The sequence below is a fragment of the Eleutherodactylus coqui genome, chromosome 5 (genome assembly GCF_035609145.1).
Source record: "Eleutherodactylus coqui strain aEleCoq1 chromosome 5, aEleCoq1.hap1, whole genome shotgun sequence".
Lineage (NCBI taxonomy): Eukaryota > Metazoa > Chordata > Amphibia > Anura > Eleutherodactylidae > Eleutherodactylus > Eleutherodactylus coqui.
In genome coordinates, this window is record NC_089841.1 from 215,036,373 (window position 1) to 215,052,071 (window position 15,699).

At 42.6% G+C, this 15,699-nt stretch overlaps 1 protein-coding gene across 2 annotated transcripts in view; it reads right to left on the bottom strand.

The window, feature by feature from the left end:
- Positions 1 to 15,699, bottom strand: part of SMC5 (structural maintenance of chromosomes 5) — a 96,286-nt gene that overhangs the window by 37,165 nt on the left and 43,422 nt on the right. For both annotated transcript variants that reach the window (XM_066604185.1, XM_066604184.1), the window contains exons 14-17: positions 15,276 to 15,449; positions 8,173 to 8,342; positions 5,801 to 5,924; positions 3,953 to 4,075 (exon numbers count right to left, since the gene is read on the bottom strand). In XM_066604185.1, coding sequence (XP_066460282.1) covers positions 3,953 to 4,075; positions 5,801 to 5,924; positions 8,173 to 8,342; positions 15,276 to 15,449 — 591 coding nt within the window. The remainder of the gene's footprint in view (positions 1 to 3,952; positions 4,076 to 5,800; positions 5,925 to 8,172; positions 8,343 to 15,275; positions 15,450 to 15,699) is intronic.

Sequence of the window (15,699 nt, forward strand, 5' to 3'; positions counted from 1 at the left end):
ATATTTTATTGGTGTGTATAAGACATATGGAAAATAAAGTAGTCATTATTCCAGACTTTGAAGTCAATTTGATGTATACCATGAAAGTATATACAGACCACAAGCTACTTAAATAAAAAAAGCCAATTTCTAAACTGCAATAATGTTATAAAAGGCCACTAGATGGCGTTATAATACTATAGTCGAAGATCACCCACTAGAATGGATGAGTATTGGCGATGTAATGAACGCAAGCAGGGAGCAGCGTGCATATCAGCAGGCACTTTTGTTTTTAACCCCTTCCAATCCACTGACTGACCTCTGAAGACATTATAATTTAAGGCTGTACAGCTGCGATGTTGGAAGATGTCCGTCGGGGTTCTCTTACTGTATATTGCCAGCCTCTCTGCTGTCGGAGCCTATCCAACGTGTCACCTCATGCAGTAGTGGCTTTAGTCAGGGCCATTGTATAACGACAGAAAAAGAGTAAGACCCCTAGGAAAACCAGTATACAAATTGGATTGGAAAAGGTTAAACCGGTTAGTTACTGTTACGTTACTTATTTTAGCCTTGAAATGTCACCACACTTCAAACTTTTTTTCTAAAATGTACAGAATAGGCGATAAGCATTTTTGCAATATGTTTAAATCAGCATATTCAGTTTTGTTTTTTTTAATAGAAAACCCCAATTCAGCTTTGCAGCTACAAGCTGTTGTTCGAGAAATCAGTCTTCAGCTGGCTAACTGGAGTTCCCGTCTGAGCTGCTGTCCTTTAAGAACCAGTAAATCCGTTCCCTCTGTGTTACAGCAATCATAACTTAAAAGTGTTGTCAAAGTTGTAATATCAGGTCAGCGATCGATTGCGGAACTCTGTTATTGGCTGCAGCCCCTGTGACGTCCTCTAACCAAGCAGGACTGCAGCTGTAAACACAGACCGAAGTGGACTGAGCACAGATGCAGAACACAGGAGAGTATATGGCCTCATGTCCACGGGCGAGTTTGATTCCGTGCAGGAAATCCCGCCCTGCCTGTGGCCAGTGAGCGTATTTGCCTGCATTTACCCGGCTGTGGAATTCCCAGCATCCGCGCAGATCCCTCCACTTTCGGGTTCGCTGTACTGTGCATGGTCCTCACGGCTCGCGGGACATGCGTGGATTTTTTTCCCCCAAAATCTCCTGCTTCCCCACGGGATCCACGGCACTTCTGCAGTGTCAGCTGCAGGTGTGCCGCGGATCGGACGGCTTCCATTGACTTCAATGGAAGCCTACCCTGTGGGATCCGCAGAAAAATTGAACATGCTGTTATTTGTTTTCCGGACCAACAGATCAGCAAAACAAATCTGCATGCTTAAATTGATTTGCGGATGCCCATGTATCTATTTGGACAGCTTGATTTGCAGATCTCCCGTAAATCAAACCTGCCCGTGGACATTGGACCTATAGCTGTATCAAAACGTCCAAAACAAACGGAAGCCATTCCTGTACTTTATTTTTAAAATTAGTATATTAACGCTAAAATAAACTAGAAATTAAGAAATTTAAAAAAAATTAAAATATATTATATATATATATATATATATATATATATATATATATATATATATATATATATAAATAATATTTTTTTTTGCTTTTTACCTAAAAAATTTTGGTAGCTGAAGAAAAAAAAAGTGGGTAGTAAAACCTTCATATGGGTAAAATCACTAAAACGTCTCTGGATCTTTGAACAAATTATTAAACAGCATGTATGCAAGTACTTGGATGAAAATGGAGTAATTAACCAGAGCCAACATGGGTTTGTAACAAACAAGTCATGGCAGACTAATCTAATTTCCTTTTATGACAGAATCACCGACTGGGCTGATCAGGGAAATGCGATGGATATAGTATATCTTGACTTTAGTAAAGTATTTGACAAAGTATCTCATCCATACTTAATGAAAAAATGACCAAATATGGGATTAACCAGGCAACTGTTAGGTGGATTCACAACTGGCTGAGTGATCGTAGTCAAAGAGAGGTCATAAATGGCTGCACATCCAAGTGGAAGAATGTATCAAGTGGGGAACCACAAGTCCCTGTCCTAGGCTCAGTGTTCAACATTTTTATAAATGATCTGGAGGAGGGAAATGATGGGAAACTGATCAAATTTGCCGACGACACAAAGCTAGGAGGGATAGCTAACACTAGGGAAGAGGGAGAGTATTCAAAAAGATCTAGAAAGGCTTGAGCAGTGGGCAGCGACTAACAGAATGGTATTTAACAAGGAGAAATGCAAAGTCCCACATCTGGGGAAGAAAAATGAAAAAAGCACATACAGAATGGGAGGAATTGGACTAAGCAGCACATGTGATAGAGACTTCGGTATACTAATAGGTCATAGACTTAACATGAGTCAGCAATGTGATGCAGCAGCCTAAAAGGCAAACACAATTCTGGGATGTGCTAAGAGAAGCATAGAGTCTAGATCATGTGCGGTAATTATCCCCTCTACTCTTCCTTAGTCAGACCTCATCTGGAATATTGTGTCCAGTTCTGGGCACCCCACTTTAAAAAAGACAGACAAACTGGAGCAAGTTCAGAGAAGAGTTACCAAGATGGTGAGCGGTCTGCAAATCATGTCCTATGAAGAACGGTTAAAGGATCTCAGAATATTTACCTTGCAAAAAAGAAGGCTGAGCGGAGACTTAATAGCTGTCTACAAATATCTGAAGGGCTGTCACAGTGCAGAGGGATCAGCCCTATTCTCATTTGTACAAGGAAAGACTAGAAGCAATGGGATAAAACTGAAAAGTAGTTGACACAAATTAGATATTAGAAAAAAACTTTCTGCCGGTGAGGGCGATCAATGAGTGGAACAGGTTACCACGGGAGGTGGTGAGTTCACCTTCAATGAAAGTTTTCAAACAAAGGCTGGACAAATATCTGTCTGGGATGATTTAGTGAATCCTGCACTGAGCAGGGGGGTTGGACCTGATGACCCTGGAGGTCCCTTCCAACTCTACCAGTCTACGATGAAAACACCCTGGTTCTTAATTGGTTAATATAGCTCCATAGGTTGTGTCTGATACTATAAACTCAGCCGCATTAAAAAAAATGTGATGTACTATACTAAACCCAACCCATGGACAGGTGTGATTGCGATTTATTTAAGAAAGCCATGTTTTTAGAATTCTGGACAGCAATGTATAGGTTGCAGACTGTGCAGCCACTGTAAACAAACGCTAAAAAGGGTGCAACTTTACACCTAAAGGGTTCTAATCAACTTAAATGTGCATTTCTGCCTTCTCAAAAGGGAGGCTGCCTATGGTTACACGACCACATTGCGGAGAGATGTCGTATCCCCTGAAGGTAAATGCACTTTAAAACGGAGTAGCAGATACATTTTAGCAAACATCTTTGCTAAATGTGAGAGACCTATACAAAGATGATCTGGGAATTAATAGGTTTACCCAACATTGCCACAGTCGGCAGCTTTTGGTCTTAGACAATTGTGTTTATCTATTTCCCAGCATTTTTTCCACAAGCAGGACTGAGAACACATTATTACAGTTGTTATAAAAATATACATTGTGTAAGTTCTTCTGTGAAAACAGACTCCTTTTTTACTAGTCAGGTATTGTTTGTATCAATTTGCATTTGTGTTGGATGTATCAGTTCTATTACTTGCACAGGTTTTATCCAAAAGTTTTTCCTATATTAAAAAAAAAGTTATTTCCGTATCCGAGCAGCTAAACTTATACATAGGAGCAAGTAGTGTTTCTCCCCTTTTTTTAATTGAATTCCGTACCTAGAGCAGATAGGTAAAAGGTAAAATGCGCAGGAAGCATTCAGGCTTTACTTTTGAGATGCAGACACAAATGTAAAAAAATTGAACACATTTTGTAAGAGATTTCAGAAGCATCTGAAGTAGAACGAACATTCTTAACTAGCCCTTCAATGGAAATCATTTTAATATGAGGCAGATAGAGTTACCTGCAGCTCTTTAACCCTCGACATAGCCTCTTTGTACTCCGATTCGATTTTGTTCTTCTGCCACAGCACGGTCATATTTTCTAAAGTTAAATCAACCTTTTCTTTATTTCGCAGCATGCAATTCTGGGGGGAAAAAAAGGAAACTTGAAATAAAACAGATAGCTAGTCTAGTATGCCCTCCACAACCATCATCTGAAAGGGTTGCAGTTTGTTTTTCAGTGGAATTGTACAGAAAATCGGTCACATTGAAGGTGGAAATAAATCAGAAATGATTCATCTGTGTCAGATTTTTTTTTTAACATAACAAAAACCAGGCACTTTAACCCTTTCCAATCCACTGTCTGACCTCTGAAGACATTATGATTTAAGGCTGTACAGCTACGATGTTGGAAGACATCCGTCGGGGGTTCTCTTACTGTATATTGTCAGCCTCTCTGCTGTCGGGGCCTATCCAACATGTCACCTCATGCAGTACTGGCTTTAGCCAGCAGATAGAGCCGTTGTATAACAGCAGAAAAAGAGTAAGCCCCCTAGGAAAACCAGGATACAAGTTGGATTGGAAAGGGTTAATAGAGGTGGGTAGACTTTTTGTATGCACAGGAGGGACAAGAGATTCTCCCCTCCGTTTGCATTGTAATATTCAACCTGTGGGATTGACACACATGATGCGGCATTGTGCAAAATTGAATAGATACTGGAATGAGATACAAGGCATTCATTTCCAGTGTTCATCAAGCGACTTTCGATTAGACTCTGATAGTATTTATCCTTGGATATTTGAGTGACCTACTGGTGGAGGAACCGGAGCGGACTGCTATAGCCAGACTCCTTTACATAATCCGGAAATTGATAGTTTTGCATTGGTTAGGTGAGGAGCCTCCTACAGTCCGTGAGGAGTGTAACGTAAAAGCTAACCGGCTTCTACTCTGGGAGAAGGGGATATACCTTAACTGCAAAGCTTGCATAAATATGAAAGAAGTGGTTGAGTGCCTCTGGTCTGGCAAGCCAACACTTGATTAGCAGCAGTAAGCTCTTGGGCTAATTCCTAATGATTGTTTTTTCTTATACTTGAGTAGCCTATGAATCCAGATATGGATCCTCAGCAATAGTAATAAGCTTCTATGAGTTTATTTGGCCCTCGGCCCCACCACCAACAATCTTGACCGGCACCAATCTCTGCTCCAGTAGGAGGGGATACATGGAGAGCATTGTGTAGGATTGAGTGGGCATGCCTGCATGGCATCTAAGAGAAGATCTGGGAATACCCCCCAAAAATCTCAGAAGACGACTGTAGGGACTTAAGATATGTGTGTATTGATTTTTGATGCACAAAAGGTTTCCATAGGCTTTAAATAAATACTATTTGTTATGGTAGGACTATACATACATGGTAAAATGAGGCTTCATATGAAGAACTTCATTAAGGAAGAACAAACTCCAGCACTGAAAAGCACAGCAGTGCTATTGTTTTACTGATGTTTGTAAAAAAAGGGAACTTGGGTTTGGAGCAAGTCTGGCATTACATTTATCAGCATTCGGGGAGCAGTGCCTATAGTAGCGGTTCTTTTTCTTCTTGGATCTCCAAAAGTGAACGATGTGATACTGTTCATCTGTATTTGTGCCCGAAATAACAAAGCTGGTGCAAGTGAAAAGTGGAGCAGTTGCCCAAGGTGACCAATTAGGTTCTACCTATCATTTTACACAGGCCTTTTGTAAAACGAAAGCAGTACCCCGACTGGCTGCCATGGCCAAATACTCCACTTTTCCTTTGTTACAGTTTTAATACATTTTCCCTATTAACTACAAAGAACCAAAAGATTAAATGGCACTGAAATACGTCATCCTCACCTTTATCAACCCTGTGAGCTCCATAACAATTTTCTTTTTCTGGACATGTATTTCTTTAATCTTGCGATTTGATGATTGTTCGGCATCCTCCAAGTTAGTATTTTCTTGCTCTAACTGCTTCAAGCTGGGAAAGAGAGAGTTATTTAGAAGTGTTAGTATATGCATAACGTACAATCACAAAGCATATTACTGCACAAGTCCTATAGAATCTAATACCCAACTATGTGAGAGGCAAGGGTCACTAACAAAGTTCTACAAATAGGCATCAGTAATTAGAGATGAGCGAACGTACTCGTTTAGGGCTATTTCGCAATCGAGCATCGCTTTTTTTCGAGTAACTGCCCACTTGGGCAAAAAGATTCGGGGGGGCGTGAGCTCCCCCTGTCCCCCCCCCCCCCCCCAAATCTTTTCACCCGAGTAGGCAGTTACTCAAAAAAAGCGATGCTCGATTGCGAAATAGCCCTAAACGAGTACGTTCGCTCATCTCTATCAGTAATCCGCGTCAGGCATGCTGTCTCACTGAGAAGTCATCTGACTTCTTTATAGTTGACAAAGGTATTTTACAGGGCACTACACAACTGTGTTGAGCATTAGGCCTTATGTGCACAGGCGAAACCGAATTGTGGAATCCACCTGGATGATCCGCAGTTCAATATGCCATAGACATTCATTGGGCATCCGCAGGTAATTAAATATCCCAGCATGCTCCATTTTCTAAAAAGTTTCCCGCACGGACGGCTTCCATTGTGGATCTGCGGGAAAGCAGATTTTTATTTCTTTTTAAAAAGCACGGGGCATGCGCGCGGCACGCCTGGACGCATTTGCCGTGCAGAAGAAAGAAGATCCGGTCGCAACGGAGGAGACCAGCGCTGCGTCCAGACAGGTGAGAAAATGTAATTTTTGGCCTCATGAATGCGGGCACGGCTGCAAACAGCTGCGGGATTCTGCACTGGGAAATCATGCGTGCCCGTGGACATGAGGCCTTATAGTTACTGTATTCAGTTCCCCCCTCAATCAGTAAAGCATGAGTAGTTATATTTAAGGGAAGATTCTTCTACTTTATTTCGAGTTTTCTTGCTATTTATCAATAACCATAGTGGTGTAATTGTACTGTTTACCGGAAGGATGAGGTAGGTTGAAAATCACCACCTACTGGTGAAAATATTTTGTAAGGCCTCATGGCACAGCTGGGTTGGATTCCGACTGCGGAATCTCTCAGTGGAATCGCACCGGCGATGATGCGGCTCTGCAGCAACTTTAAAATTGACATTTTGGAATCGCTGTGGATCGGATGGCTTCCATTGACTATAATGAAAGCTGTCCGTGCGATTTTCTGCACAAAATGCAATTCTTCCCTGCGTGCGGAAAAAAAAAAAAATCAGTTGATTTCCGCTAGTGGACGTAGAAGAATCTTTTAACATGGCATGGTATGGACGGACATTGCTGTGGAATTCGTGGTGGGCGTCTGGCGGCGAATTCCAAAGCGATACCCCATTCGTGTATATATAATCAGATAAAAGCAATAAAACATTTTTTTTGTGCATCGGATACATTTTTTTTAAACACAAGAGTATTAGAAGTCACATTTATTTTGAATGCTAAGTCTTTGAAGTAATCTATGCATAGTTGTGGCCTCGCTCAGCATGTAGGACAAGGTTTTATTATTTTTTTTCTCTACATTTTTCCTTGCCTCTGTAGGAGCTAAGGATTTACTATGCTTTTTGTAACAAGTAGTACATGTCAGTAATTGATTTTCCTTGCACATCCTCTCTCACCATTGACTTGTGTCATTCTCTGTGATTTACACTCTTTCAAGTGGGACAAAGGAAATGTATCAGTTCAGTAAGGAACAGTTCTCTGAAAAGACATTGATTTTTTTTTCTATGCCTTATTACGAGTTTGTAAAACAGCAAACGCATTCAAAAATAAACGACTATATAATCTTATGTTTTTGTTCGTGTTAGAAAAATCACGCATCTGCGTAGAAACATGTTAGGATCCTATTTAAGGCTTGAGGAAGGTTTATGAAGAAGACTATGTATGTCAGTAGTTTGCCCTAAAAACTAGACAAAGTGTGCAGTACTTTGTGTAAGTTGGGAGAAGAGTGTTAAGTGTTTTAAGATAAAAAGCGCAAGTGGGAAAACTCGTGTGACAGCCGCGCTCATCATTGGGCCCCGTGGGGAGTACAGTCAGAAAGCACTGGGCACTCAGTGTAGAAGAGCAATGTTAGTACTGCGTCAGGTGTAAAGAAGGAAAAAGGTTGGTAATTGAAGGGAGGTAGACAAAGTAACGTAGGTAAGTCAGGGATCGGCTTGTGAGTACTGAGATTCATCAGTATGCCCTACTGGTCTACATATTATTTGTAAGCCAACCTATCACGTTTGGTAGAAATCTTCTGTTCCAGTTGTCTCTTTTTGTTCTTCATATCCAATATCTCTTTCTTCCTTAACCTTAGGTCATTGTCTTTTTTGTCAAGCATCTTCTGTTTGCTGATCAGCTCACCAATTCGATCTTCTAATGATTTACACCTTCTTTCAATTTCCTGAAGTAAAACAAAAACATTAATCTCCCATCAGAACATTCTGCCGTTTTTCTATGGCGTTGAACGTTAGTATACATTGCTAGATTCAAAATCTAAAACCCAAAGTGCTTCTACTGAAATGAACAAAACTCACCCAGAAACCATGCTTAGACTTGGCTTTATACTGTGAAAATAAGGTGCAAAGCTTCAACATTCCCCTGTTGTCTTTCTTTACACCAACACACTTGTAGCAGGCATGATCAGCGATGCCACATGAGAATTCCTCCCAGCTGCGGAATCTAAAATATCATTTATTTCTACTAAATCTTTGCAGAAAGAACAAAATCAAATTAAAATTAAGGGAGCCAAGGATTAGTCAGAAATCAGTAACACAATTCCACCACGTCACCCCTCAAGTATATGATAGAACATACAAAGTCATTATGAAAAGGGATGTAGCTCACTCTTTATACCAAAGGAATGCCGCAAAGAAGAAGCCCCCCTTAAGTCCTATAGGATAGATGCTATTCAGCAGAAGATCTATCCAACTTCTTCTTTAAAAAGTTTTGGTATCAAACTACTAACGACTAGAGATGAGCGAGCATACTTGCTAAGGGCAATTACTCGAGCGAGCATTGTCCTTAGCGAGTACCTGCCCGCTCGGAAGAACAGATTCGGGTGCCGGCGCGAGCGAGCGGTGAGTTGCGGGAGTAAGCAGGGGGGAGCGGGTGGAAGAGAGAGCTCTCCCCTCCGTTCTCCCCCCGCCCACCGTTGGCACCCGAATCTTTTCTCCCGAGCAGGTACTCACTAAGGACAATGCTCGCTCGAGTAATTGCCCTTAGCGAGTATGATCGCTCATCTCTACTAACGACCACTTGAGCGTGAGTATGTATGTTTGTGTGTGGGTGCTTCTCATGCTCCGCCCCCTGGTGACATCATTGCAGGTTCAACAACCTAGATAAAATACAGAGCTGCGGGAGAAGCTATTTTGCAGTTTGGTAAAAGAGATCCGATGGGCTGAAAGATCTGCGGAGACGTCACTGCTGTTGAAGGAGCCACTGTGCAGTTTGGTAGAAAGTACTGTATAAACAGACAGCAGCCACAAGGACCTGTGATGACGTCACCATCATGTGATCACCTGTGTGGGTGGAGTCAAGGATCACATGACTTGGGACTGATCACTGTATCCAGGAGTCTGCAGAGCTGGTGCTGTCTGGAAATCAGCATGGATGTACCACAGCTGTGTGTGTGTAATGTGTGTGAATCAGGATGCATGTAGTAGAGCTGTGTGTCATGTGCTGCATGTGTAATGTGTGGGGTCAGGATGGATGAAGTAGAGCTGTGTGTCATGTGTGGGGATCATAATGGATGTACCATGTAGCAGAGCTGTGTGGCACATTGCGCCACCAAAAACACTGGTACTAGAATTACCTAATAATTACTAGTATTTTGATATAGGTTTAAAAATAAAAAGTGCTCCTGCGCTGCCTCGAACAAACGACCGGTTTGGACAATAATATTGTCTAAAAAGATTTATTCAGGTATAGGTACAACGCGTTTCGTCGTTAAACACGACTTTATCAAGTACATCTTGTATGTATGTATCAAGTACATACCGTGGGCCCGATTTTACATTGGGCACAGCAGCTCTGCAGCAGCACTCCAGCGACCAGGGAACCTGGCGGACGCCATAGGAAAGATCCCATAAGAGATCTGATAAGCCAACTCGGACTTTGGAGGCGTTGGTGGGACTCCCCTCCACAGGAGTTTCCACCACACGCCGGGTGAGTCATTTTAATTTAATTTAATTTCATTTATTTTAATTTTATCCGCACTCTCTTACGTGTCACGATCATCTAGTGATCACACTAACTTACCTCACTAACTAGCCACCTGAAGCGCCTCCCTGACCATTTCTTAGTATTTTGATATAAACATTTAGTTGTCCTTAAGATGGTCATTTTATTAGTGTCCACTGAGCACACACCTCAGTAGTTTTTTTTATTGTTTATATTTTTTTAAAAACTCACCCATATCTTTGAAATTAGTCTTTATAAAATCTAATACTTTGGTGGTAGTAAAGGATTTCCCAAAGTCTGTTCTTGTGTCAAACCATAAAAACATTGGCGAGTCGCTGGAACCCAAATGGTTTTCCACCTTAGCTTCGGATACCAGATACCCATTAGTAAATATTAAAATTTAGAATATTATCGCCTCTGTTTGATGGCCTAAAAGGCTGTTTTATATATGACACCAATTCTAATCATAGTCTTCCTTTAGTTTCAATGAAAACCCAGAGGTCCTAGTTCTGTGTGTGTATTTTGAATCACTAGTGATCTAAGACTATCCTTGACATAGATAGACATTCCACTGCCCCTTCTTTTTATGCTCGTATGTACAGTGTGTACCCAGGCATGGCCATTTCACAATCATTACAATTCTTAAACCATGTCTCCGTTATGGCAACCAGGTCTAAATTGTTCCTGGATATAACAGCCATTACCTCAGAGAGCTCGTTTCCTAAGCTATGAGCATTAGCACATATTGTGTGGAGAAAATTACTTTTTGTTTTGTTCTTAACAGCTACATTACTTCCATCCTCAAAATTAAGCACCGCGTTTTGGGAAATTGTCCTCTAATTAAATTTATGCCCTCTTCATCTAGTTTAAATGTCTGTCAAAAATGTTTCTGAATTCCTCACCTATCTTTGTTTTGAAGATCCATCCCTTTTGAAGAACTCCACTTAGATCACTTACCAATATTATGACTAAAACCCAAAACCTTCAGGTTTTACACCACTATTGTAGCTACGCATTAAACCCTTGAGATACAGCGTGTCCTTGTTCATCTGATTACAGACTGGCAGAAACTCTGAAAAGGTCACTGAACCATTTATCTTACAAAGCTCTTGGCTAAAATGTTGGAACTCTTTTGGAACAGAAATCAAATTATTCTGAGACAAGTCATTGGTTCCAGGATGCACCATAAGGGCTATTTCAGACGACCGTATATCGGCTCGGTTTTCACGCCGAGCCGATATACGGTGTCCTTGTCTGCAGGGGGAGGAGGATGGAAGAGCCAGGAGCAGGAACTGAGCTCCCGCCCCCTCTCCACTATTTGCAATAGGAGGGGGCGAGATAGGGGCGGAGCTAAGTACCGATGCTTAGCTCCGCCCCCGCCCTCCCATTGCAAATAGTGGGAAGGGGCGAAAGCTCAGTTGCTGCTCCTGGCTCTTCCATCCTCCCCCCCTTCCCTGCAGAGAAGGACACCGTATATCGGCTTGGCGTGAAAACCGAGCCGATATACGGTCGTCTAAATAAGCCCTAAAGATCAACTTCAGCATTTCTTCTTGCAGCCTTCACAATATTCACAAAACGTCTCTCATCACTACTGACTGTGGCACCTGAAGTCTTCTCACCTCCTTCAGCACATCCAAATTCTGTCCTTATTCAACACCTGTAATTGTTGAATCAACAACAAGAACAAGTTTTGGCTTCTTGGGTATTCTAAGAACTGCATCATGCTGGTTATTAACACTTGACACCTCATGCAAACTAACTTCTCCCTGGCTAGTTACATTATCCTGTACATTAGGAGCCCTATTTGTACCAGCCATCACTATCAAGTTCAGAAAGATCACCATAGGAATGTTCGGATAGTCCAACATTGTCATGTTTATTTTCCAAAACTCACAAATCTCCCAAAACCAACAGTTATGCAACGTGCCCTTCCCCTCTGAGGCCTTTGAGGGAGAGAGGTGGCTGATTAAAGTGCTGCTTTACGGCACTCACTGTCTGGGATAGCCTTATAACCTCAGACTGAAGAGAGGGGACTAAAGTTTACAGCCTAGAAAGGATCACCATTTAAAAATCAAAAACCCCATACATATTGGACAGCATCCCAAATGGTGCTACGGAAAAAAGCAGACTAACAAGTATTGCAATCTACCAGCCCAGACATCTCTATCAGTAAAAAAACGCGCTTTTACACGCAACGATTATCGCTCAGGCCTTAGTCAGACGGGCGTTTTTAGCCGCGATTTGCGCATGCGTCCGGCGATTTTATAAAACCATTGCTTTGCAATGGTATCGGACACGAGCGCTTTTTATGCGCTCGTCCGATAAATTATAGAAAAAATAAATAAATAAATCGCAGATCGCACCTATCTGCGATCTGCGATTCCTGTTCTCTTCTCTATATGCGCTCAATGGGGCCGGTGGCAGCAGCGCCGACCCCATTGAGAACATATAGAAGACAAATCATTCTTCTCTGCCACAGCTGTAACAGCTGTGGCAGAGAAGAACGATGTTTTCCCATTGAATTCAATGGAGCGGCAATACAGCCGCTCCATTGAAAGCAATGGGCTGCCGGCGTGCGCGGGGTGAATTGTCGGGAAGGGGTTAAATATATAAGCCCTTCCCTGCAATTGATCCTAAAATGTGTTAAAATAAAAAAAAATTGTATACTCACCTTTCCGCTGCAGCCGGAGTCCAGCCGCGGCCGCTGTCAGTTCTCCGGAACTGCTTCTCGGCACTATTCAGCCGGCGGGGCTTTAAAATCCCCGCCTGCTGAATGATCTGCCTCCGATTGGTCACAGCCCTGACCAATCAGAGGCTGAAAACACTCACACACCCATTCATGAATTCATGAATGGGTGAGTGACTGCTGCCTCTCAGCGCTGAGCCAATCAGGGGCAGGTCTGACTCACATCCATTCATGAATGGGTGTGAGTGAGGCATGCCTCTGATTGGCTCAGCGCTGAGCCAATCAGGGGGCAGGTTTGACTCACACCCCCTTCACACCCACTGCAGGACGGCCGCTCGGAGCTCCGGCTCCCGGCAGGTGAGTATACAATTTTTTTTTATTTTAACACATTTTAGGATTAATTGCAGGGAAGGGCTTATATATTTAAGCCCTTACCGACAATTCATCCCGGGCTCGCCCGCAGCGCATTGCTTTCAATGGAGACGGCTCTATTGCTGTCTCCATTGAATGCAATGCGCTGGACAGCTCCAGCCCGTTTCTAATGAAACGCGGCTAGGAGCAGATTTTCGGGCGATTTGCGGGCGACTTGCGCGCACCGGTCACGCGATTTGCGGATGCGCATTCGTCATGCAATCCGCAAATCGCGCGAAAAAACGCCCGTCTGACTAAGGCCTTCAAAATGAGTCCAAACGGACGGTGAAAGTTGTTCAGCCGCTGAAAGACTGAGCAAATATATTCCATTTGAATGCATTTCGCTCATCTTTCAAAAGACTGCAGGATGTTCTCCCTGTTGCACGTTTACACTAGCCGTGAGGAGAACAAAAGTTTGTGCAGACAGCTGTTTACACAGCTAGGTGTGTGTTTCAGCACCCTGGGCGCAGCAAACATTTCATGAATGTCCTTCTGTATGCAAATGAAGATGATAAAGTGTTAATGGCCATTAAAACTTTATGCCAATAGATCGATAAATCTGTCGGCAGTTCAAAAGATTATCTTTTCATGTAAAAGGGCCTTTAGTATTCAACAAAGATAACTTCTGCGGTTTTCAAACTACTGCAGTTTCTGAAACTACACAAGTGCTAAGCTTGATAACGTCAAGGCAGAGCGACCAAGGCAATTCAAAAATTAAGGGGCGGCTTCACACTAGCGTTTTTGTGCGTACATAGGTGCGCACCTATATACACACTCGCAAAAACACGCGTGTATGAAGGTCCGTGCATTGCCTTCAATGGAACTGCGGCTGCTGCCAGCAGCTCCATTGAAGGCAATGGCCTGCCGGCACCCCTGGATTGTTTTTCAGGGAAGGGCTTTACAAATAAGCCCTTCCCTGAAAAACAAGATTTTTAGTGTAAAAAAAATAAATAAAATACGTACCTGTCTGCGGCTGCCATGTCCACGCGGGAATGAAGAACACATCTGCCACATGCGTCAGATGTTTCCTTCATCCCCACGAGGAAAAAGAATTCCCTGCTGCACCTGCCACATCTGTGACAGCTGCAGCAAAGGAATTCTTCATCCCTGAGGGGAATAAAGAATTACCTACCGCAGCTGTTACAGATGACAGCTGCGTTAGGGGATCTAGCTGCCGGCATCCTTTAATGGTTTTGCAGGGAAGGGCTTTAAATATCAGCCCTTCCCTGAAAAACATGAAAAAAATGGTGATAAAAACTCATTTCTTCAGCTGCCGGGGCTCAGACAGGTCCAGCCGTCTCTTCTCCTGCACTGCTCTGAGGAGTATTCAGCTGGCGGGGATTTAAAATCCCCGCCTGCTGAATAGGCTGCCTCTGATTGGCTGAGCACTGTGACCATTTAAAGGCAGCTCTCAGCTATTGAATGACAGCTGAGAGCTGCCTCTGATTGGCTAAGTGCAGGGACCAATCAGAGGTAGCACTCACCCATTCATGAATTCAGGCGGCTGAGCCCCGGCAGCTGAAGAAAGGTGAGTATTTTTTAATCACTATTTTTTCCTTGTTTTTAATGGAAGGGCTTATATTTAAAGCCCTTCCCTGAAAAACAATTACAGGATGCCGGCAGTTGGATCCCCTACCGCAGCTGTCATCCGTGACAGCTGTGGTAGGGAATTCTTTATTTTTTATTCCCCGTGGCTCCGTTGAAGACAATGCGCGCATTATTCCCTATGGTGCACGCATGTCCTATCTTTACAGGCACGCACCTGTAAAACACAGACATGTGAACACACCATAGGGAATGCATTGGTTCTAACAGAAGTGTGTTTTTGTTCGCTCGTGTGCATGCACAAAAACACGCTCGTGTGAAGCCACCCTAAACCTGTGTTAATAATGAAATGCTGGGATAATTTGTTTGAGATGTGCAGCATTCATTTCTTGCAAAGAGAAGAGGATTATCAACCAAATATGGTAAATGCTGGTACTAAGAATCACTGTGACAATTATAAACTAGTAGAATTACTCATGATTTCCCAATAAAGTAAAGAGTTTTCTGTTTTACCTTATACTGTTCAACTGCCTGTCTTATCTCCTCTGGATCCACTGCGACTGTTAGAAACTGGGCTGGTTTCAAGGAAGTATTGCTAGAAATAACATTGTTCGTATATGCAGAAACTCTAATTGCGTATCTTTCTTCAGCAGTGTAGAACTGTCTCAGTCCAGTTTCTTTTATGACCTATAAGAAAAAGGTTTGGATAGATGACAAAGAAGTCTGAGGCTGATATAGTATGTGCCTCATAGCCAATATTCTGCTATATAATAAAATATTATGCCAACTCACAGATACGAGTCAACTATATTCATGTGAAGAGTGCCGCAGCGGCGGTTGGCTGTGGCGCAGCCGCTTACACAGCAATCAGTCAGTAACCTTAAACAGGTTTTATTGCATACTCCCCTGCTGAATTCTCACCCTCATTGCAGGGAAG